Consider the following 24,205-nt stretch of genomic DNA (forward strand, 5'->3'; position numbering starts at 1 on the left):
TTTTCAAGTTTTCAGGAAGTGTGTGCCAGACCAAAGAACAGTGGTGGACAGCTTCCCAGTATAGATTTGTATGAATGGATTTTCTATAAAAGTTATGAAACAGGAATTAGATTCGCAAGAACACAGAGAAATGGTCAGGTGCCATCTTATTTACCCAGTATTCTACATGTTGCTTTATAGGTGCTCTAATGGAATACAATACAAATTTACTTGAAGAAAGAAAAAAATGAGCTGTAAAGCAATTTTCAGAATTGATAATATCTGTATTGCCATTTTCTTATTTCTACAGGTACGCCACATGAACAAACATTCACATAAATACTTACCGCCGTTTTAAGAAGTCAGCACATGCATCTCTGACTTTGTGTAGGGCAAGGAAAGATGCACCAACCATTAAAGACTGCACATTGTTGCTGTCAATGACAACTCTTCCACTATATGCAAAATTAACCAGTGCCTCGAGTGCCCTGAAAGAGGGAACTATTATTAATAGTTAAATACTGTCAATTCTTTTATAAGCAATCACGCTGATAGAAGAACACATTTCAAGCATAAGAAAAAATCGATAACACATGTATGCACAGGGAGGTAGGAGGGGGAGAGGCAGAGGGTGAGGGGATAGGGAGAGGATAGACAGGGAGGGGGAAGGGGAGAGGGAGCGGGAGGGCGAAGCAGAGGGAGAGGGAGAGGTCCAGGCAGAGGGCCAAGGGGAGGGGCAGGGAGAAGGGAGAGGGGCAAGGGAGGGAGAGTGCAGGGGGAGGGAGAGTGCAGGGGGAGGGAGAGTGCAGGGGGAGGGAGAGTGCAGGGGGAGGGAGAGTGCAGGGGGAGGGAGAGCGCAGGGGGAGGGAGAGTGCAGGGGGAGGGAGAGTGCAGGGGGAGGGAGAGCGCAGGGGGAGGGAGAGGGGCGGGGGAGGGAGAGCGGTGGGGGGAGGGAGAGGGGGTGGGGGAAGAACTTTTGTGACCCTGACATACTGCAGCCATCCCCTGGCGAAAAGAGACATACAGAGTGACATGAAATCTGATCCACTTGTTATTTCTAGTGAATCTTCGCATAGCTGTGAGGGGAAGGCTAGGTTAAGGGCTGGCTGAAAAAAATCTGTGGTGCGTGGTTTCCAGGAACCTTCTATACCAACGGATCACCAGGCCTGATGTTACAGCAGTTAAGTCATACTTAAGAGCAGGTAGGTTCTAACTCCCATAGTGTCACCCTATCATTTTTCATAAATCGTTGCACGTAAGTTCGCTGATACTTAATTCATTAAAACAAAAGAAACAACATCTCAGCAGACTTTGAAGGCCCAACGGTACCGATCATATGCCATGTCATCCTCAGACCTTAGGCATCATCTGATAAGGATATGGAGTGGCATATGGTCAGCACCCACTCTCCCAGCTGTTGTTAGTTTTTGTGACGAGTGACACTTCTCAATCGAGTAGCTCCTCAATTGGCCTCGCAAGAGCCAAGTGCACCCCACTTGCCAACAGCACTTGGCAGACCCAAATGGTGACCCATCCAACTACCAGCCAAGCCTTACAGCGCTTATCTTTGGTGATCTGAAAGGAACCAGTGTTACTTCTGTGGCAAGGCCTTTGGCAGTTCCTTCGCTGCGGTCACAACCAATCCACTCCCTCATTCTTGTCCAAGACATGTTAACGTTCCATCTATGATGAATTCCTAGCTGATGGGGTGTAACACTTGTAACCAATTTTCCTTTTTTTCAAATATATGCCATAGTACACAGAAAAGTTGTTATGTCATGCCATCAAATGAGACTTGTTAATTGCTTTGAACATATCTTGATAGTCAAATGGAAGTACTGTCATCCCCAGCAGATTATAACACTTTCATTCCAACACTTCTGCTACGTAGTGAATTCTGACTATTCAGACAGTAATACAATCAGACCCTCTGCAAACTTATATTCATTTTCTTGCCATAGAACGGCTAGTCCACATTAACAGGATACCAACAACAGAGATTCATTTGTTATTTGTACATATACAAGTAGCATTTAAAGGTGTCACTTCACTTCAAGTATTTCACAACCTTAGTGTACAACATTCAGTACATGTAAATGTAAATTTAATATGCCTTTTGACATCATAATGTTTCCAGTTAATAAATACTTCTATGAGCTGAGTGTATGGTAATGTATGACATAAAAACATTGTTGATAAATTGCAGACCAATGTTTGGGGTTATGCATAAAATGTATCCACCAGATCGTAGTCTTTAACCAAATGAAAAATGCTACTACAATCCCTGGCCAAATTATTAGACGCACTGCACATTTTTAATGTTGTTGTTGTTGTGGTCTTCAGTCCAGAGACTGGTTTAATGCAGCTCTCCATGCTACTCTAACCTGTGCAAGCTTCATCATCTCCCAGTACCTTTGGCAACCTACATCCTTCTGAATCTGTTTAGTGTATTCATCTCTTGGTCTCCCTCTACGATTTTTACACTCCGCGCTGCCCTCCAATACTAAATTGGTGATCCCCTGATGCCTCAGAACATGTCTTACCAACCGATCCCTTCTTCTGGTCGAGTTGTGCCACAAACTTCTCTTCTCCACAATCCTATTCAATACTTCCTCATTAGTTATGTGATCTACCCATCTAATCTTCAGCATTCTTCTGTAGCACCACATTTCAAAAGCTTCTATTCTCTTTTTGTCTAAACTATTTATCGTCCACATTTCACTTCCATACATGGCTATATTCCATACAAATACTTTCAGAAAAGACTTCCTGACTCTTAAATCTATACTCATATTAACAAATTTCTCTTCTTCAGAAACGCTTTCCTTGCCATTGCCAGTCTACATTTTATATCCTTTCTACTTCAACCGTCATCAGTTATTTTGCTCCCCAAATAGCAAAACTCCTTTACTACTTTAAGTGTCTCATTTCCTAATCTAATACCCTCAGCATCACCCGATTTAATTTGACTACATTCCGTTATCCTTGTTTTGCTTTTGTTGATGTTCATCTTATATCCTCCTTTCAAGACACTGTCCATTCCGTTCAGCTTCTCTTCCAGGTCCTTTGCTGTATCTGACAGAATTACAATGTCATCGGCAAACCTCAAGGTTATTATTTCTTCTCCCTGGATTTTAATTCCTACTCCGAATTTTTCTTTTGTTTCCTTTACTGCTTGCTCAATATACAGATTGAATAACATCGGGGAGAGGCTACAGCACTGACAACACTGTCTCACTCTCTTACCAACCACTGCTTCCCTTTCATGCCCCTTGACTCTTATAACTACCATCTGGTTTCTGTACAAATTGTAAATAGCCTTTTGCACCCTGTATTTTACCCCTGCCACCTTCAGAATTTGAAAGAGAGTATTCCAGTCAACATTGTCAAAAGTTTTCTCTAAGTCTATAAATGCTAGAAACGTAGGTTCGCCTTTCCTTAATCTATTTTCTAAGATAAGTTGTAGGGTCAGTACTGCATCACATGTTCCAACATTTCTACGAAATCCAAACTGATCTTCCCCGAGGTTGGCTTCTACCAGTTTTTCCATTCGTCTGTAAAGAATTCGTGTTAGTATTTTGCAGCTGTGGCTTATTAAACTGATTGTTCGGTAATTTTCACATCTGTCAACACCTGCTTTCTTTGGGATTGAAATTATTATATTCTTCTTGAAGTCAGAGGGTATTTCACCTGTCTCATACATCTTGCTCACCAGATGGTAGAGTTTTGTCAGGGATGGCTCTTCCAAGGCTGTCAGCAGTTCTAATGCACTGTTGTCTACTCCCAGGTCTTGTTTTGACTTAGGTCTTTCAGTGCTCTGTCAAACTCTTCATGTAGTATCATATCTCCGATTTCATCTTCATCTACATTCTCTTCTATTTCCATAATATTGTCCTCTAGAACATCGCCCTTGTATAGACCCTCTATATACTCCTTCCACCTTTCTGCTTTCCCTTCTTTGCTTTGAACTGGGTTTCCATCTGAGCTCTTGATATTCATGCAAGTGGTTCTCTTTTCTCCAAATATCTCTTTAATTTTCCTGTAGGCAGTATCTGTCTTACCCCTAGTGATATACGCCTCTACATCCTTACATTGTCCTCTAGACATCCCTGCTTAGCCATTTTGCACTTCCTGTTGATCTCATTTTTGAGACAATTGTATTCCTTTTTGCCTGCTTCCTTTACTGCATTTTTGTATTCTCTCCTTTCATCAATTAAATTCAGTATCTCTTCTGTTACCCAAGGATTTCTATTAGCCATCATCTTTTTACCTACTTGATCCTCTGCTGCCTTCACTACTTCATCTCTCAAAGCTACCCAATCTTCTTCTACTGTATTTCTTTCCCCCATTCTTGTCAATCGTTCCCTAATGCTCTCCCTGAAACACTCTACAATCTCTGGTTCTGTCAGTTTCTTTAGTTTTAATCTACAGTTCATAACCAATAGATTGTTGTCAGAGACCACATCTGCCCCTGGAAATGTCTTTCAATTTAAAACCAGGTTCCTAAATCTCTGTCTTACCATTATATAATCTATCTGAAGCCTTTCAGTATCTCCAGGCTTCTTCCATGTATACAACCTTCTTTTATGATTCTTCAGCTAAGTCTTAGCTATGATGAAGTTATGCTCTGTGCAGAATTCTACCAGGAGGCTTCCTCTTTCATTCTTTATCCCCATTCCATATTCACCTACTACGTTTCCTTCTCTTTCTTTTCCTACTATCGAATTCCAGTGACCCATGACTATTAAATTTTTGTCTCCCTTCACTATCTGAATCATTTCTTTTATCTCATTATATATTTCATCAATCTTTTCATCATCTGGGGAGCTAGTTGGCATATAAACTTGTACTACTGTGGCAGGCCTGGGCTTCATATCTATCTTGGCCACAATAATGTGTTCACTACGCTGTTTATAGTAGCTTACCCGCATTCCCTTTTTATTATTATTATTATTAAACCTACTCCTGCATTACCCCTATTTGATATTGTATTTGTAACCCTGTATTCGCCTTTTTAAATTTTCTAGCCCACCTACCCAATTAAGGAATCTGATATTCCATGCTCCGACCCCTAGAATGGCAGTTTTCTTTCTCCTGATAACAACGTCCTCTTGAGTAGTCCCCACCCAGAGATCCAAATGGGGGACTATTTTACCTCCGGAATATTTTAACCAAGAGGACGTCATCGTCATTTAACCATACAGTAAAGTTGCATACCCTTGGGAAAAATTATGGCTGTAGTTTCCCTTTGCTTTCAGCCATTCAAAGTACCAGCACAGCAAGGCCGTTTTGGTTAGTGTTACAAGGCCAGATCAGTCAATCATCCAGACTGTTGCCCATGCAACTACTGAAAAGGCTGCTGTCTCAGGAACCACCCATTTTTCTGGTCTCTGAACAGATACCCCTCCATTGTGGTTGCACCTACAGTACGGCTATCTGTATCATTGAGGCACGCAAGCCTCCCCACCAACGTCCATGGTTCATGGTAACAACTACATGTTGAGTACTATATTTAATGCGATTAATCAGAAAATTTTTGACAGTTATTCAGGTCACTTATTAAGTTGTTGAATTTTGTATCTATCGTTGTGACGTGACACTGGATTGTTGACTTATCGTAGGTATCAATGTGCAGAGTACAGCATACAGGAAAGGACCTGTTCAGTGGCGTTCTCGCGAGTAAGCTTTGATTATCAATTTCGTAATATCGACTTCACAACGGATTGTTTAACAGACAGATTTTACTAATTGTAACCTTCAAAAATGGGTAAAAGAAAGGTCATTTCACCACGTAAAAAATCAGAGGTCAAAGCCCTCTTTAATGTGAAAAAATACAGTAAGCAGGTTCAAATGTAGGCAGGGGGTGGAGAGCTGCACCAAACCCATCTGAGACTAATATCTGCAACAACAACAGATTGAAACACTGTATGTGTGTTAGGAAGTAATTACAAATTACACTATAATCAAAATGGGAACTGACAATTAAGGATGTATATTGGTCAAAATAGAGGATCAGTGATAATGTCATCACACATACGTCAAAGATTTTGAACACTAACTTAACATACTGTATCATTACATTGTAAGAAGCTCATATAAATTATCGGACAGGAACAACACAATACCATTTACAATGAAAAGAACTCTCTGTTCAGTTTCTTTGTTAAAAACATTTGAATGTTTTATACATGCAGTGCAGCCCACATGAATCTCAGCAACTTCATTATGACTAAAAGTCAACACTGGCTGTGTAAGTACAATGCAGCCAATGATGACTTTTAGTCACCAAGATATTTCTATAATATGTGAGTCTTCACAAGTGGCTTATCTAGATAAGCAACAGGTAGTAATAGTAGTTAAGGGAAGAAATCATCATGCAGGACCTTATGTCAATAAATCACTTTCTATCAGATTAGGAACACTCTCATTTAAGGTACTATTTTGTTGCAACTCCCTGTAGTGACAGCTGGTAGTCAATGTTAGCTCTAACTGTTAGCCCTTACAACCTGTGTCTTTCATTGAAACTGCTCCACACAGCAGGCACATCGTAGATTGTAATAACATTCTAGCTACTGGAAAAGGAAGGGAAGAAATAGAGATTTACAGTTCTGCAAACAACATGAATGCTTAATGTCCAATACACACGGAAATGGCCTGGTGGAGACACTGGCAGTGTCAAGTCAGGGACGTGGCACACATGGGACATGAGAAATTCACATACTGAAATGGCACTGTCAGAGAGACGTGGGGCAGTCATGCTATGAATGGGTCAGAATATGTCATTTTCATCAAGCAAAGATGCAATGGATCTTTTATAACTCTTAGATGTTGAGCAGCAAAGAAGATATTGGATACATTTGTTACGTTTCAAAAAGAAATAGGTGACATTCAACATAATGAAAGAACATGTATCCCGAACATTTCCAGCATTTTTACAGAATGTCTCAGAAGAGTTTCAGTATTGCGTTACACAAAGTGAAGGATAGTTTGCAGAAAAAAGCAATGAAATTGAATGTTTTGACCATAATTCCCATTTTTACATATATGTCGTGTCTTTTCTTTTGGAGATGTCCGAAAGAACTAACACCACATAGACACTGATGAGCCAAAACATTATGACCACCTGCTTCACAACTTGTTTGTCCATCTTTGGAATTAAATACATCACCGAGTCTGCAGATCAGAGAGACGACAGTTTGTTGGTAGGTTTGTGGAGGTATGTGGCATTAGATGTCTTTGCACAAGTTGTGTAAAGGTCCCCAGTTCGAGTCTTGGTCCGGTACACAGTTTTAATCTGTCAGTAAGTTTCATATCAGCGCACACACTGCTGCAGAGGGAAAATCTCATCCTGGCACAAGTTGTGTAGTTCGCATAAATAACAGGCCGAAGATGTGTGTATGTGGTGATAGTGTCCGATAGCGCTCCAGATGGGTTACATACGATTTACATCAGGCTAATCTAGTTGCCGAGACATAAACATGAGTTCACTACAATGCTGCTCAAAACACTGTAGCATGATTCTGGCTCCGAGAGATGGACAATTATACTGGTGAAAGATAAAATAATCGTTGAGGAAGACAACATCCATGAAGAGATGCATGTGGTTCACAGCTGTCACCGTGTCTTCGATTACCACCACAAGTCCCACACAACCAGAGCAGAATGTCTCCCATAGCGTAATCCTGCTCCCACCAGCTGGCATCCTTGGCACGCTGCACGTTTCAAGCCACCGTTCATCTTGACGATGGCATTTGTGGAGACAACCAGGGACCTAATGCAGCAAAACTGTGATCACCTGAAGAGCCGACACATTTCCAATGATCGACAGTCGAATCCCAATGATCCTGTGCCCATTGCAATCATAATTGGGATGTCATTAGGTCAATATGTGAACACGTAGGGATGGTCTATTGTGGAGCACTACATTCAACAATGTACAATGAACGGTGTGCTCTGAAACACTTGCGTGTGCACCGGCATTGTTCTCTTTCAGCTTACTTGCCAAAGATCACCATCCATCCTACTTTACAGAGCAGACAAACCTCCCAACCCCACATTCTATGAAGAGTTGAGGACGTCCAACCATTTAGTACCCAGTGGTAGTTTCACTGTCCTTCTACCTCTTTCCATACATGCTCAAGATGTTAGCACATTAACATTTGACCAACTTCGCCATTCTCAAGACACTCATTCACAAGCTCTGCATAATAATAATCTCTTGTTGTTGTTGTTGTGGTCTTCAGTCCTGAGACTGGTTTGATGCAGCTCTCCATGCTACTCTATCCTGTGCAAGCTACTTCATCTCCCAGTACTTACTGCAACATACATCCTTCTGAATCTGCTTAGTGTATTCATCTCTTGGTCTCCCCCTACGATTTTTACCCTCCACGCTGCCCTCCAATGCTAAATTGGTGATCCCTTGATGCCTCAGAACATGTCCTACCAACCGATCCCTTCTTCTAGTCAAGTTGTGCCACAAACTTCTCTTCTCCCCAATCCTATTCAATACATCCTCATTAGTTATGTGATCTACCCATCTAATCTTCAGCATTCTTCTGTAGCACCACATTTCGAAAGCTTAATGTGGTGTCACCGCCAGACACCACACTTGCTAGGTGGTAGCTTAAATCGGCCGCGGTCCATTAGTACGTGTCGGACCCGCGTGTCGCCACTGTCAGCACTTGCAGACCTAGCGCCACCACATGGCAGGTCTAGAAAGACGGACTAGCACTCGCCCCAGTTGCACGACGACTTTGCTAGCGACTACACTGACGAAGCCTTGCTCTCATTTGCCGAGAGACAGTTAGAATAGCCTTCAGCTAAGTCCATGGCTACGACCTAGCAAGGCGCCATTAGCCTTACAGTGATTGTAATTAACCGTATCTGGAGATAGTCTCATTTGTATCGTCAATAGCGATGTACCACAAGGATGAATTAAAGTTAAGTATTCAAGGAGCTGCATATTTTTCTCTATAGCATTCATCAAGTATCCTGTTCCAGAACTCACGCCAGCCGGCGTGTGTGTACGCGTGCCTTTCGGCTACCTCAAAGTGGCGTGGCTGTTTTGCTACGCCACAACACTTCTATTCTCTTCTTGTCCAAACTATTTACCGTCCATGTTTCACTTCCATACAAATACTTTCAGAAAAGACTTCCTGACACTTAAATCTATACTCGATGTTAACAAATTTCTCTTCTTCAGAAACACTTTCCTTGCCATTGCCAGTCTACATCTTATACCCTCTCTACTTCGACCATCATCAGTTATTTTGCTCCCCAAATAGCAAAACTCCTTTACTACTTTAAGTGTCTCATTTCCTAATCTAATACCCTCAACATCACCCGACTCAATTCGACTACATTCCATTATCCTCGTTTTGCTTTTGTTGATGTTCATCTTATATCCTCCCTTCAAGACACCATCCATTCCGTTCAACTGCTCTTCCAAGTCCTTTGCTGTCTCTGGCAGAATTACAATGTCATCGGCGAACCTCAACGTTTTTATTTCTTCTCCATGGATTTTAATACCTACTCCGAAATTTTCTTTTGTTTCCTTTACTGCTTGCTCAATATACCGATTGAATAACATCGGGGAGAGGCTACAACCCTGTCTTACTCCCTTCCCAACCACTGCTTCCCTTTCATGTCCCTTGACTCTTATAACTGCCATCTGGTTTCTGTACAAATTGTAAATAGCCTTTCGCTCCCTGTATTTTACCCCTGCCACCTTTAGAATTTGACAGAGAGAGTATTCCAGTCAACATTGTCAAAAGCTTTCTCTAAGTCTACAAATGCTAGAAACGTAGGTTTGCCTTTCCTTAATCTTTCTTCTAAGATAAGTCATAAGGTCAGTATTGCCTCACGTGTTCCAGTATTTCTATGGAATCCAAACTGATCTTCCCCGAGGTCGGCTTCTACTAGTTTTTCCATTCGTCTGTAAAGAATTCGTGTTAGTATTTTGCAGCTGTGGCTTATTAAACTGATTGTTCGGTAATTTTCACATCTGTCAACACCTGCTTTCTTTGGGATTGGAATTATTATATTCTTCTTGAAGTCTGAGGGTATTTCGCCTGTTTCATACATCTTGCTCACCAGATGGTAGAGTTTTGTCAGGACTGGCTCTCCCAAGGCCATCAGTAGTTCCAATGGAATGTTGTCTACTCCGGGGGGCTTGTTTCGACTCAGGTCTTTCAGTGCTCTGTCAAACTCTTCACGCAGTATCATATCTCCAATTTCATCTTCATCTACATCCTCTTCCATTTCCATACTATTGTCCTCAAGTGCATCGCCCTTGTATAGACCCTCTATATACTCCTTCCACCTTTCTGCTTTCCCTTCTTTGCTTAGAACTGGGTTTCCATCTGAGCTCTTGATGTTCATACAAGTGGTTCTATAATCTCCAAAGGTCTCTTTAATTTTCCTGTAGGCAGTATCTATCTTACCCCTAGTGAGATAAGCCTCTACATCCTTACATTTGTCCTCTAGCCATCGCTGCTTAGCCATTTTGCACTTCCTGTCGATCTCATTTTTGAGACATTTGTATTCCTTTTTGCCTGCTTCATTTATTGCATTTTTATATTTTCTCCTTTCATCAATTAAATTCAATATTTCTTCTGTTGCCCAAGGATTTCTACTAGCCCTCGTCGTTTTACCTACTTGATCCTCTGCTGCCTTCATTACTTCATCCCTCAAACTACCCATTCTTCTTCTACTGTATTTCTTTCCCCCATTCCTGTCAATTGTTCCCTTATGCTCTCCCTGAAACTCTGTACAACCTCCGGTTCTTTCAGTTTATCCAGGTCCCATCTCCTTAAATTCCCACCTTTTTGCAGTTAATAATCTGCAGATAATAATCTGTCCTTTCTCAAAGATGCTTATCTCAATGGATTTCCCCATCTGCAGCCCATATCTTCATTAGGGTGATTCCCATCCGTGTCTGCTCCCCTCATATACTTTTGTTGACGCATCACATACCCACAACAATACCAGGTGGCATCCAACATCACATTGAGCAGGACTTATCAGTGTATATAATTAAAGTGAGAACAGCCAATGATCTCTTCAATGCAGATGTACACCAGGCTTGAACTCTTATGGAAACTGGCGAAATGCCATGAGTAATGAGTATAACGGGCAAGGGACACTAGATCTGTAGTGTGTGGATAAGCTGAAAATTTGGGTCAGACGGGAGACATGCTAGGGTGGTCTGTGGAGTTGTGATAACCACTGTGTCTGGATGACTTGGTGATCAGAGCATCTGCCTAGAGAGCAGGAGACCGGGTTTGAATCCAGGTCTGGCGCAAATTTTCAACTTTCCTCACTGAGTTAAATCATACTCCCAGCCAATGTCTGTAATTCCTTTGTGTCTTGTTTCCATTTTTCATATGATTTTCATTTGAATGTAAGTCTAAACATTGCTGATTTTGTGAGAGATGTTCAAAATATTGTGACTTCTCCAAAATCTAACTATCCATAAATATTTCGCTGCTGTTAAGCAGAAATTACTCATTATAGGGCATTGTTTCCTACTGTAATAGAGATTTTGCCCTTACAGAGAAGAACAAAATACCTTTTCACCCAGTAAACTGGATTCAAATCATTGCCAATACCAAGGACAACAGACTCCTTCTGTGCAAGGTGGACCCAAAGGATTTCAGGGATCTTAGCACAAAAGACCTTGAGTTGCACAGAAGTTCAGTCGAAATAACTGAGCATAGCTGGCTACATATTCCATCTGACAACACTACTACACTAATATCAAGGAAAAGTCATAACATCCAGCAACTGGGGATTTGTCAAATCATTGCAAAGAAGCTGAGAGATGCTGGGAAAAGAAATGTTTTGCTAGATAACATTAAAGGTTTTCCTAACTTGTGTGATAAAATTCTGTCAGTTAAAAGTACCAAGCAGAAAGCTGTACTTCACATGTGGCAGTATATCCCAGCTGAAAAACAGCGTTTATATGAGCAAGTACCTAGTGAACACTGAATATGCACGTCTGTCTGGCAAAACCCATTGATGAGGACAGAAAATGTAATGCTGAGTGTACATGTTTAGCATAATGGCGAGAGGAATGGTGTCAAAAGTTTTCCACATCTTCTGCTGGTTGTGCAGATTTGTATTGCAGTAAACATTGTATGTAGTGATTTGTGTTGTTGTATTTTTGCAATATAAGGTTTCTATTTCTGCACATAAAAACCAGTGGGTTTCAGCAGACACAATTGTAACCGCACAGTTTCAACATTGTTTGTCCAGGGAAAAAAAAAAAAAAAAATATGTTTTTTTCAAAGATAACACAAACAGTTATGTAATAATTATTGCAAAAATATGTGAAATGGAGTTTTACTTCATATAACCTGACAGCATTAAGAGGGGAAGGGTAAGTAAAAAAACAGATAGATAAACGGGTAAGCATAAAGCATCCAGAACACAATGTTTTACTTATATCAACAGCAAAATCCCATTTCTCATTCATTGCTTGCTGGGACACACAACATTTGTTCAACAATATCCAAAAGAAAATAGTTATTGAATGTTTCATGAATGAAACTGTTAGTGTAAACAAGATAAATTTATGTATACAGTCTATAGTAACTCTGCCACTGGACCTGTGATTGTCTACCTCTAGCTTTAAAATGAAAATAACTCATAATGCAATATTAACTTAGGTAACTGACTTCATAAACCATGCTCAAAAGAGAAACACGAACCACAAATCTGCTTAGTGCGCAGCTCTAACAAGGATTGTTGCATGTCATAGTTCACTGAGGCCAAATGTCAAAACGGTGTGTACCACCTATTTACTCAGGACTGAGAAGAGAGATTGCTCTCCTTCCACCACTAAAAACAATTTCAATATGTTCGCTGTATTTTGTATGCGGCAACCACGTCTTAATACCCACCACAAGTACATATAAACAACTTCACTGCAAACTTTTCATAATATTACAATAACTGTGGACAATTAAGAAAATAAAACCAGTTTACTACCAAGCTGTGATGTCAGACTACAAAATATTGAAAAATCAATTTCTTTTCTTGAATAAGTTCCTCAAAATTGAAGGAGAACGACTGTATACGGCAGAACACAAGCAAATCCCAAAATAGTGGCTTGAGATGGATGTAGCTTTGCTTCATCTACACTCCTGGAAATGGAAAAAAGAACACATTGACACCGGTGTGTCAGACCCACCATACTTGCTCCGGACACTGCGAGAGGGCTGTACAAGCAATGATCACACGCACGGCACAACGGACACACCAGGAACCTCGGTGTTGGCCGTCGAATGGCGCTAGCTGCGCAGCATTTGTGCACCGCCGCCGTCAGTGTCAGCCAGTTTGCCGTGGCATACGGAGCTCCATCGCAGTCTTTAACACTGGTAGCATGCCGCGACAGCGTGGACGTGAACCGTATGTGCAGTTGACGGACTTTGAGCGAGGGCGTATAGTGGGCATGCGGGAGGCCGGGTTGACGTACCGCCGAATTGCTCAACACGTGGGGCGTGAGGTCTCCACAGTACATCGATGTTGTCGCCAGTGGTCGGCGGAAGGTGCACGTGCCCGTCGACCTGGGACCGGACCGCAGCGACACACGGATGCACGCCAAGACCGTAGGATCCTACGCAGTGCCGTAGGGGACCGCACCGCCACTTCCCAGCAAATTAGGGACACTGTTGCTCCTGGGGTATCGGCGAGGACCATTCGCAACCTTCTCCATGAAGCTGGGCTACGGTCCCGCACACCGTTAGGCCGTCTTCCGCTCACGCCCCAACATCGTGCAGCCCGCCTCCAGTGGTGTCGCGACAGGCGTGAATGGAGGGACGAATGGAGACGTGTCGTCTTCAGCGATGAGAGTCGCTTCTGCCTTGGTGCCAATGATGGTCGTATGCGTGTTTGGCGCCGTGCAGGTGAGCGCCACAATCAGGACTGCATACGACCGAGGCACACAGGGCCAACACCCGGCATCATGGTGTGGGGAGCGATCTCCTACACTGGCCGTACACCACTGGTGATCGTCAAGGGGACACTGAATAGTGCATGGTACATCCAAACCGTCATCGAACCTATCGTTCTACCATTCCTAGACCGACAAGGGAACTTGCTGTTCCAACAGGACAATGCACGTCCGCATGTATCCCGTGCCACCCAACGTGCTCTAGAAGGTGTAAGTCAACTACCCTGGCCAGCAAGATCTCCGGATCTGTCCCCCATTGAGCATGTTTGGGACTGGATGAAGCGTCGTCTCACGCGATCTGCACGTCCAGCACGAACGCTGGTCCAACTGAGGCGCCAGGTGGAAATGGCATGACAAGCCGTTCCACAGGACTACATCCAGCATCTCTACGATCGTCTCCATGGGAGAATAGCAGCCTGCATAGCTGCGAAAGGTGGATATACACTGTACTAGTGCCGACATTGTGCATGCTCTGTTGCCTGTGTCTATGTGCCTGTGGTTTTGTCAGTGTGATCATGTGATGTATCTGACCCCAGGAATGTGTCAATAAAGTTTCCCCTTCCTGGGACAATGAATTCACGGTGTTCTTATTTCAATTTCCAGGAGTGTATATAAAACAACTTTTTAAGAGGCACATCAAATGTCTACAAATTAATGAAAACAGCAGTGGGCCACTTGACATTTGAGTCACGTGTCCCTTTGGAGCGCCACTTGTGGTGACAAATGGACATGGTGCCGATCACAAAGCGACGTGTCTCTGCTTGAGATGGGTCATTCACAAACTAACAGGTCCAAAAGAACGGTTCACCAAGATGAATGGAAGGAGCGAGGAACGAATTCTAAGAAACGTCTTTCATAGTTCACTTTGGTCACGGGTTTCTACTTATAGTACCCAGGAAAGGGAAACGGTCGATCTTGTTCCCTCAATGGCATGTTGGTTGGCCTCGTTCCAGCCTCGGTCCCGTTCCCATCTGTCTAAGTCTCGGTCTCCCTCGGCCGGACTCGTCCATCTTTGTGTGGCCACTTGTCGCAGTTCCACTGGCAACTGCTCCTAATTAGTTCAGTATCGAGTAGTTTGTTTCATTCACTGTGCATGCCCATTCTAGATCTGCTTCAAAACTTTCTTGAACTCTGGACTTTTGGTTATTTCTGTATTGTATTCAGCATCCACGACAGGTAATTAAAATGTATTTTATAATTATGTAAATTATGTAAATATTATGGTGTATGTAATACATCCATCTTTTCAGGTAACAAAATGGCATGTCAGCTCACTTCATTACTTCGATAAACAGCAGAAGACATAGTTATAAAAAGCCAAGTTTTTTTGTTATTACAATTGGAAAGGAAGTAGACACGCCACACATGAGTGGCCATTTTCCATCCCTTTTGATCCAAGGTAAAACAGCATGTTCATTGTTATAGAAGGCAGACCAACTTAAAACCAAATGAAGCCCCCACTCGATAATCGTGTGTCTGGTCTCAAATTTTGTAAAGAGAATATGATAACTTCTACAGTATTATTTCAGTGGTACAGGGTGGCACACGAAAAACCGGCATGAGTACTAGACTACACACTGTCACCCACCAATAGTCATCTATTGCTTTGAAGTAGTTGTTTGCATTAGCTTATTTTTTATTTCTTCACTGCCTAATTATTACATGTTTATCTATTCTGCTCATAGCGGTCAAAAAATTATGCGTAATGGGCAAGCAGTCTGTACTCGGGGCCAGTTTTTCGTGCGCCACCTTATATTATTTCACTACAATCAGTCACATAACACTACAGTTGGCTAAATGAGAGGTTTTGCAGAATCACAGAAATTGCTTCTACAAGTGTGTGAGAGTTCTGTAATGAATAAAAACTCTGTACTCCAGGTGGGAGGCAAGTGCCCCTCTTGGCATATTCCATCCTTCAGTCACCTATGTCACTAATTTTCAATTTTTCATAACAACCTTATACCATGCACAAATGAACGGTGAACAAGTAAAAATGAACAGTTCCCAAAAAAGGGCGATCACCAGTGAACTAGTTCCCAAGGATGAACAAGTTTGCCCATCTCTAGTCTCCGCCACACCATCCATAAAGAAAAAAATTTGGTTTTCCGTTTTCCCATAATATATCACCTTGTTGCCTACACTGCTTAATGCCATGAAAATGTGGACTGAATGAACAGTGAAAGGCATCAGCCAATGTTCCTGCCTAAGTTCATTCAAAAATATTAAGCCCTTCTGCTTTTCCCCTGACCATGTTCGATAAGTTGCACTGCAAGCTTTTTCTTAAGATGCGTCCTTGCGCTTAGCTGGAAAATGTCTGATATGAGGTGTGACACACAGGAAGAGGACTTGATGATGCAGATCGATGCATTTACCTACTGACTGCATCCAAATTGGACAAAGTTGAGTTTACAATGATTCTGCATTAGTTAATTGCATTTCTTATAACATTTGTTCCTCTTGTTTTTCATGAGGTTCCACTGGAGCTCTGCCATTTCTGCCTCCCAGTATAACACAGGGACAGGCATGTAGAAAATTGCTCATCTACTGCCTCTGAGCTAATCAGTTTAATATATTACTGTTTGTCAAGACAAAGTTTCAAGAAACTACATGACTTACCGCAACAGAACATTGAGAAGATGACCACAAACAGACGAAGACATACTGAAACTGGGGAAAGATTAGCCATTTCTTTGAGGTAAGTTAATCATAAATATACTTTCACCAATGCTGTATGAACAGTAATCTATTTCAATATGTCAAGTAACATTACAAACTTAATAATAAGTAATATACATTACAAAGTGTAGTTATTTATCTACAAATACTATTACCTAATGTGACTGATAATGGGACCTGTAATTGTCATAGACGTGATGTACATTTTCAAACAAATCATTGGTTGATGAGGCAATGGGATTCATACTGTGATTAACTGGTGAGGTATCTACTGAGCCAAATGTCATGTTATTGTTCGTTGAGGAACAGGAAGAATTATCAAACTGCAAGGGAGAGTGGAGTGTGGATACTCCAGGTGAGTGAACTGGTGTGTCAAGCTCTCTCCTTCCTGCCCTTGGGAAGAGTGTAGGTAGCACCATCTTCAGCATTGCTTGTGTTGTTGGCTGGAATTTTCTGAACATGTCAGCACAACTGAGAAACAAGTGATCTATGCCATCAAACTATGACTTTGTCAACTGCAGAGTTTTGGGATGGATCATCTGGGGCTGTAGATCCAGCTTTCATTTTTTTCCCAGGAGTCAGGGGTGGAATTTGGGGGGAGGGTGGAGCCAATTGCATTTTACATAGCTCACTTTCACTTTCAGATCCAGGAATTTCATTATCAAGTGATCGAGAATCTTCAATATCGACATTTGGTATATTGCTGATTGTAGAATGGGATCAAAGCGTATCTTTCAAAAATTGCATATGTTCAGTCCTTGGCCACTTGTGATACTTTCTGACCTGTCCCGTTACACCTTTTAAGCTTTTATTGTGTCTCAAATAACTGTCTCATAAATTTTTCCATTTCAATTTGGCTTCATCATCTAAAACAAATCTGAATGTAAATTATATGATTATTATTATTAAGCCATTGCATGGGTCAGAAACAAGTGATATGTACAATTACAATAATAAAGATTGAAAAAAAAAAGGATGGAAATTAATACACAGATTTTACAATCCATCGCCCTGCCTGTGAGGTTAAGTGGTGATATTTCCATACAATCTTTCATTCCCTAACACATATTTCTTTATTCCTAAACATGAAGCCAAAAACCAGATTTCACAGATTTAACTTTAAAAATGTTTTAATATCTTTGCAGGTATTTGGTTACAGGCAACAGTGTCCAGACCATCACTTTTTCTTTCCACTTGCGACGTTCCAACTGTTTCCAAGATAGTGAGTGAAGTTTGTAGAGAAATATGGAATATTTTATGGCCAATCTGTTTGTCTCCTCCCATGTCACAGATGCGGAATCAGCATGATGGGCTTTTCCAAACTCTTTTCGAAGCACAGATGGCAAACACATCAAATTAAAATGTCCGAAGGATAATGGATCTCAGAAATATTATTATAAAAACCATTTTTCACTCATTTAGCATTGGTGGACCCAATCTACAAGTTTACAGTCGTTGACATGTGAAGTTATGGACGAAATAGCGACAGTACTATTTTTGAAAATTCAGCATTCTACCAACAATATATTGCTGGAAGAACAGTTCTACCTCCAATCACTCTGCTTGGCACACGTCCCCATTCCTCATATTATCGTTGGTGACGAAGGCTTTGCACTTCAAACACACCTAACGAGACCATATCCAAAAGCCAGAATTATCTCTGATCCCAGAAAAAAAAAAAAAATTCAGTACACAGCTCTCTTGAGCATGTCGTGTCGTTGAAAACGCATTCAGTATATTAGCTATGAAATGGCATGTATTTCTGAGAACCATAGATACAGATAAGTCAGTAGCAGACTGCAGAGTTAAAGCAGCTTGCTGTTTCATAACTTCAATACAATGAAGAGCGAAAGTGAACATTCAGCTAATGATCAAAGTGAAGAAGTCATACAGCCTATGCAAATGCTGTTGCCAACATATGCTACCAATCCGAGGTCAACCCATGCTGCAATTCACGTCTGCGGAACTTTTACTGGTTATTTTGTCAGTCGGACATAACTTCAACAGACATTATTTGTAATACTTGTATGGGATACCTAATAATAAATAATAACTACACAATAAAATAATTTTGTGAAATAAAAACATATTCGTACTTACTAGTAACATTCAGCTCCTCTGCAATCACAGCCCATATTTCTGCTGTTTTCACTACATTTTTGTAGAACTGGTGTGTTGTACAAGTATGTGTACTTTCTCACATTTTCTATGAACCATTCTGTTTCATCTCCCACTTGAAAAAACCCCTTGTCGAGCTGATGTAAACTGCCTGGACCGCACGATACTTTGTGATTTTGTACAAACATGTCGTCTACCGCCGCAATCAAAGCCATTTCACTGCGACATACCGCCCCACGTGTGACAGGGGTAATGCAGTGATGCATTGTACAAATGTATCACGGCAGGCAGACACACACCGTGTCCTGTGTGGCAAAGCATTAAGTCACAAAACTAACTGCGATGTGACTATAGCACTGGCCTAATATATGCCTTGATATAAAACAAACTAGAATGTTTGCATTACAACAAGACTATTTCTTATTGCAGAACAATACATGATTGTTTCTTGACTTTCAATTGTGTCCTTACATTATGAAAAGTTTCATCAAAACTGATCAGCTCAGAGGCAGTAGATGAGCAATTTTCTACATGCCTGTCCCTGTGTTATACTGGGAGGCAGAAATGGCAGAGCTCCAGTGGAACCTCATGAAAAACAAGAGGAACAAATGTTATAAGAAATGCAATTAACTGATGCAGAATCATTGTAAACTCAACTTTGTCCAATTTGGATGCAGTCAGTAGGTAAATGCATCGATCTGCACCCATCAAGTCCTCTTCCTGTGTCAAACCTCATATCAGACATTTTCCAGCTAAGCGCAAGGACGCATCTTTAGAAAAAGCTTACAGTGCAACTTGTAGAACATGGTCAGAGGAAAAGCGGAAGGGCTTGACATTTTTGAATGAACTTAGGCAGGAACATTGGCTGATGCCTTTCATTGTTCATTCAGTCCACATTTTCATGGCATTAAGTAGTGTAGGCAACAAGGTGATATATTACGGGAAAACGAAAAACCAACTTTGCTTGATGGACTGAACATTATAAAATAGCAAAAGAAAAGAATAATTTGCAAAGCTACAATAACTTGTACATAAATATTAGAGCTGTACAGCCACACTGTCAGCTTCTCTGAGTGTTTTCAAAAGCAGGATAAGCACCCTGTCCACAACACAATCGACTGAAGGGGAAACTATAGTCAAAAATGTTACTTTTATAGTCCGTAGATGAAAAGATGTGGGATATGAAATACTGATTATTGTTCAATTCGATTAATACATATAATATTACATGTATTTGTATATTGCTTTTTACGCCACTCTATAAATTAATCATGTAACATCAGCATTAAAAGCGTCAATGTTTGGTGTTTGATTATTACTGGCCATCAGTGTTTAAGTGCTGATAATGAAATCTACACTGAAAAGCCAAAGAAACTGGTACAACTGCTTACTATCATATAGGGACCTTGCAAGCATGCACAAGTGCTGCAAACACGGACAAGACTAACGTCTGAAGTAATATTGGAGGGAACTGAAGGCATGAATCCTGCAGGGCTGCCCATAAATCTGCAAGAGTACGAGGAGGTGGAGAACTCTTCTGAACAGCACATTGCAAGGCATTCCAGATATGCTCAATAATGTTCATATCTGGGGTGTCTAGAGGACAGCGGAGATGTTTAAACTCAGAAGAGTGTTCCTGGAGCCACTCTGTAGCAGTTCAGGACTTGGGGGGTGTCACACTGTCCTTCTGGAATTGCCCAAGTGCATCGGAATGCACAATGGACATGAATGGATGCAGATGATCAGACAGGATGCTTACGTACGTGTCACCTGTCAGGGATCCCATAACACTCCAACTGCACACGCCCCACACCATTACAGAGCTTCCACCAGCTCGAACAGTCCCCTCTTGACACACAGGGTCCATATCCATACATGTCCATCCTCTTGATACAATTTGAAATGAGACTTGTCCGACCAAGCAACACGTTTCCAGTCATCAACAGTCCAATGTTGGTGTTGACAGGCCCAGGCGGGGTGTAAAGCTTTGTGTCGTGCAGTCATCAAGAGTACACGAGTGGGCCTTTGGCTACAAAAGCCCATATTGATGATGGTTTGTTGAATGGCTCACATGCTGACACTTGTTGATGGTCTAACATTGAAGTCTGCAGCAATTTGTGGAAGAGTTGCATTTCCGTTATGTTGAAAGGTTCTCTTCCATCGTCATTGGTTCCGTTCTTGCAGGATCTTTTTCCAGCCGCAGCGATGTCAGAGATTTTATGTTTTACTGGATTCTTGACATTCACGGTATACTTGTGAAGTGGTCATAAGGGAAAATTCCCACTTTATCACTACCTCAGAGATGATGTGTCCCACTGCTTGTGCGCTGAGTATAAAACCACATTCAAACTCGCTCAAATCTTGATAATCTACCATTGTAGTAGCAGTAACCAATCTAATAACTGTGCCTGACACTTGTTGTCTTATATAGGCATTGCCAACCGCTGCATCATATTCTGCCTGTTTACATGTTTCTGTATTTGAATATGCGTGCCCATACCAGTTTCTTTGGCACTTCAGTGTAAATCAGCATTTATGAATTGCCATCATTGCTTATCCTTAGTTCTGAGTATCTACTCACATTACATCAAATCAATTTACATGAAAGGCTGCCAAAACGATAGTGAGATGTTTAATTCACAAAACTGTATATGATTCAAATTCCACATTCTCCTCAGATACAGAGGCATTGTTGTCAGTCACAGCATTAGGATAGGACGTACCACAGAATACCCCATTGTTCCATTTGATGCATCCTTAGCCATGATGTCTCTCCCTGCAATTTCTTTGATGATTAAGAGTAAGAGGAATGCTCTTTTTCATTTATTTGTAATAGCTCTTAGTGCTTGTAATTCAAAGAGTCACAGATACAACATTCTCTCATGTATCATATAACACTGATCCTCTGATTTGACCACTATAAGCCCTAATTGTCAGTTTTCATTTTGATTATAATGTAATTTGTAATTATTTCATAAAGACACTACACGAAGCAGTGCTTCAGTTTGTTACTGTTGCAGTCATTAGTCTGAACAAGGCTTTGGTGCAGCTCTCCAGCCTACATCCATTTCAACCTGCTTATTGTATTCAACACTTTGTCTCCCTTTACAATTTTCCCCCTATTTTCAACTATCAAATCAACTATTCCTTTGTAGCTTGGTGATGTGTCTTTTCAACCTGTCTTCCTTTTCTAGTAACAATATGACACGTCACAGAATACCCCACAGTTTCATTTTGTGCCCCTAGTCATTACGTTTCTCCCAGATTTTCCATTGTTTATTTTATCCCTCATTTCTTATAGCCTAGTTGTGCCATAAAGCTCTTTTATCCCCCAAGTGATTAAAGAAAGAAGGAAGGAAGATTCAAGTTTAACAACATGTCAACATCAAGGTCATTAGAGACGGAGCAAAACCTTGGATCATTTCAAGGATTGGAAAGAAATCATGGTGCCCTTTCAAAGGAACCTTCCTGGTATTTGCCTGGAACAGTTTTGGGAAATCACATCACGGAAACCCTACATATGGGTACCACCTTGCTTGGTCCAATGCAATTAGATACCTCTTCAGTTACTCTATTCACCCATCTAATCTTCAGCATTGTTCAGTGGCACTTCAAAAATATGTATTATTGGCTTGTCTGTATTGTTTATTGTCCGTGTTTCACTTCTGAACAAGACCTCATTCCCGACAAATACTTTCAGAAAAGACTTCCTAAAACTTAAATTTTTATTCGACATTAACATATTTAGATTTTTTATGGAAAAATTTATTGTTATTCTGAGTCTACAATTACGTACTTTTTACTTCTGCTGTAATCAATTTCTTCTTCTTCTGCTCTTCTTAACTTCATGGAATAGGTCTACAGCTTCACTACAGCATTCTGTTTCTCAGTCACTCTACTTCTCTCTTTCTTACGGGTTTATAACTGATTACTTGCTTAGCTTAACTGTCATCAGTTATTTTGCTACTCAAGTGGTCTAAGTTTTCTACTACTCTCAACATATCATTTTCTATTCTTATTCTCTCATCATCATCTGATTTAATTTGACTGCACTCAATTACATTTACTTTATTTTAATTTAGATTCATCTTATAACCTGTTTCTAAGATACTACCCACTTCATTAAACTGCTTTACCAAGTCCTTTGCATCTCTGACACAATTACTACATCGTCAGAAAACCGTTGTGTTTTTATTTCTTCTCCCTGGACTGTAATTCTCCTTTTTTTTTCAATTTCTCCTTTGTTTCTGTTACTGGTATCTCAGAGCACAGAATGAACAACATGGTGCATATGCTACAAACTTATCACTCCCTTCTCATTTACTGACACCCTTTCTTAGGCCAGATCACACTGAGGCGATATGATATGCTATACAACTAACAATACAACACTGAACCAATTCACATTGGTAAAAATAAGTAAAGAGGTAGATAAATTAATGTTACTGCCTTCTTTGCAATTAGATTCTCAGAAAAACTTTTATTTTTCATATAAAAAAATTAACAACTATTGTTATGGAATTCGATTATGAAGAAATTACTCAGTTAAAAAAAAAAATTGTTTTTGCATCTTATCATCTGATATCACAGCTCGATAATGAACTGCTTTTCTTTTTGCCATTGTCCATGGTTCTTGTGCTACTTCGAAATTAAATAAAACAAGGTGCCTATTTTGAAAAGTCTGCAATAAGAATGCAGCCGCTGGCCTGTTTACATTTGGTGCATTTTAGGTCAAACAATGCTGTGTATTAAAACGGAGCTAACACATTGAATTCATTTTCAACGCTGGAAGGACAGTCATACTTCTTTCCAGTCTCTTTTAACTCGACATATTTTGAAGTTGTCCACAATGAGGCTGGCAGCAACGTACCACATGCATGGCTACTGGTGTCTTCTGTGTCTCACTCCTTATTGTATCATTTCTGCAGGAACACAAGTGTTACACAGCTAACAGTTGCATCATGTGCTCTCCACTGCAACACGTTGTATCGCATATTGTTTTGCCTCTATTGGATTCTGGTTTTTGTGCACATTCTATCTGATCTTTTGCTTCTTGTGTTTTATCCCCAATAACTTTATAATTCCAAGAAGTATATTTCAGTCAACATTGTAGAAACTTCTTCTAAGTCTACTAATACCGTAGCTGGGGGTTTGCCTTTCTTTGCCCTTTCTAAGATAAGTCATCAGGGCAGTACTCCATTAATGATGTATACATGAATGCAACAGCTTCTATGAGCCTTAAAAGGATGATAGTGGAATATTAAGATAGGGAAGAGAGGTCAGGCAAGAGATCCCACAGCACCAACATTATTCTCAGCAGCACTAAAGGAATTTCTAAAATGGGGGAACAAGAATAAATATGAGGTGACTGAACACAGCAGAATCACCTTCACATTGCTTACGACGTTCAACTGTACCTAAATTTGAATGACTAATGGAGGAAGAAGTTAAATGAGGAAAAGGATGTGGGGAAACTTC

The 24,205-nt window shown here is 40.8% G+C and overlaps 1 protein-coding gene across 2 annotated transcripts in view; it reads right to left on the reverse strand.

The window, feature by feature from the left end:
- The window catches only part of LOC126175724 (kelch-like protein 18), a 164,460-nt gene that overhangs the window by 123,474 nt on the left and 16,781 nt on the right, over positions 1-24,205 (reverse strand). For both annotated transcript variants that reach the window (XM_049922662.1, XM_049922671.1), the window contains exon 3: positions 327-467. In XM_049922662.1, coding sequence (XP_049778619.1) covers positions 327-467 — 141 coding nt within the window. The remainder of the gene's footprint in view (positions 1-326; positions 468-24,205) is intronic.

The sequence above is a fragment of the Schistocerca cancellata genome, chromosome 1, assembly GCF_023864275.1.
Source record: "Schistocerca cancellata isolate TAMUIC-IGC-003103 chromosome 1, iqSchCanc2.1, whole genome shotgun sequence".
Lineage (NCBI taxonomy): Eukaryota > Metazoa > Arthropoda > Insecta > Orthoptera > Acrididae > Schistocerca > Schistocerca cancellata.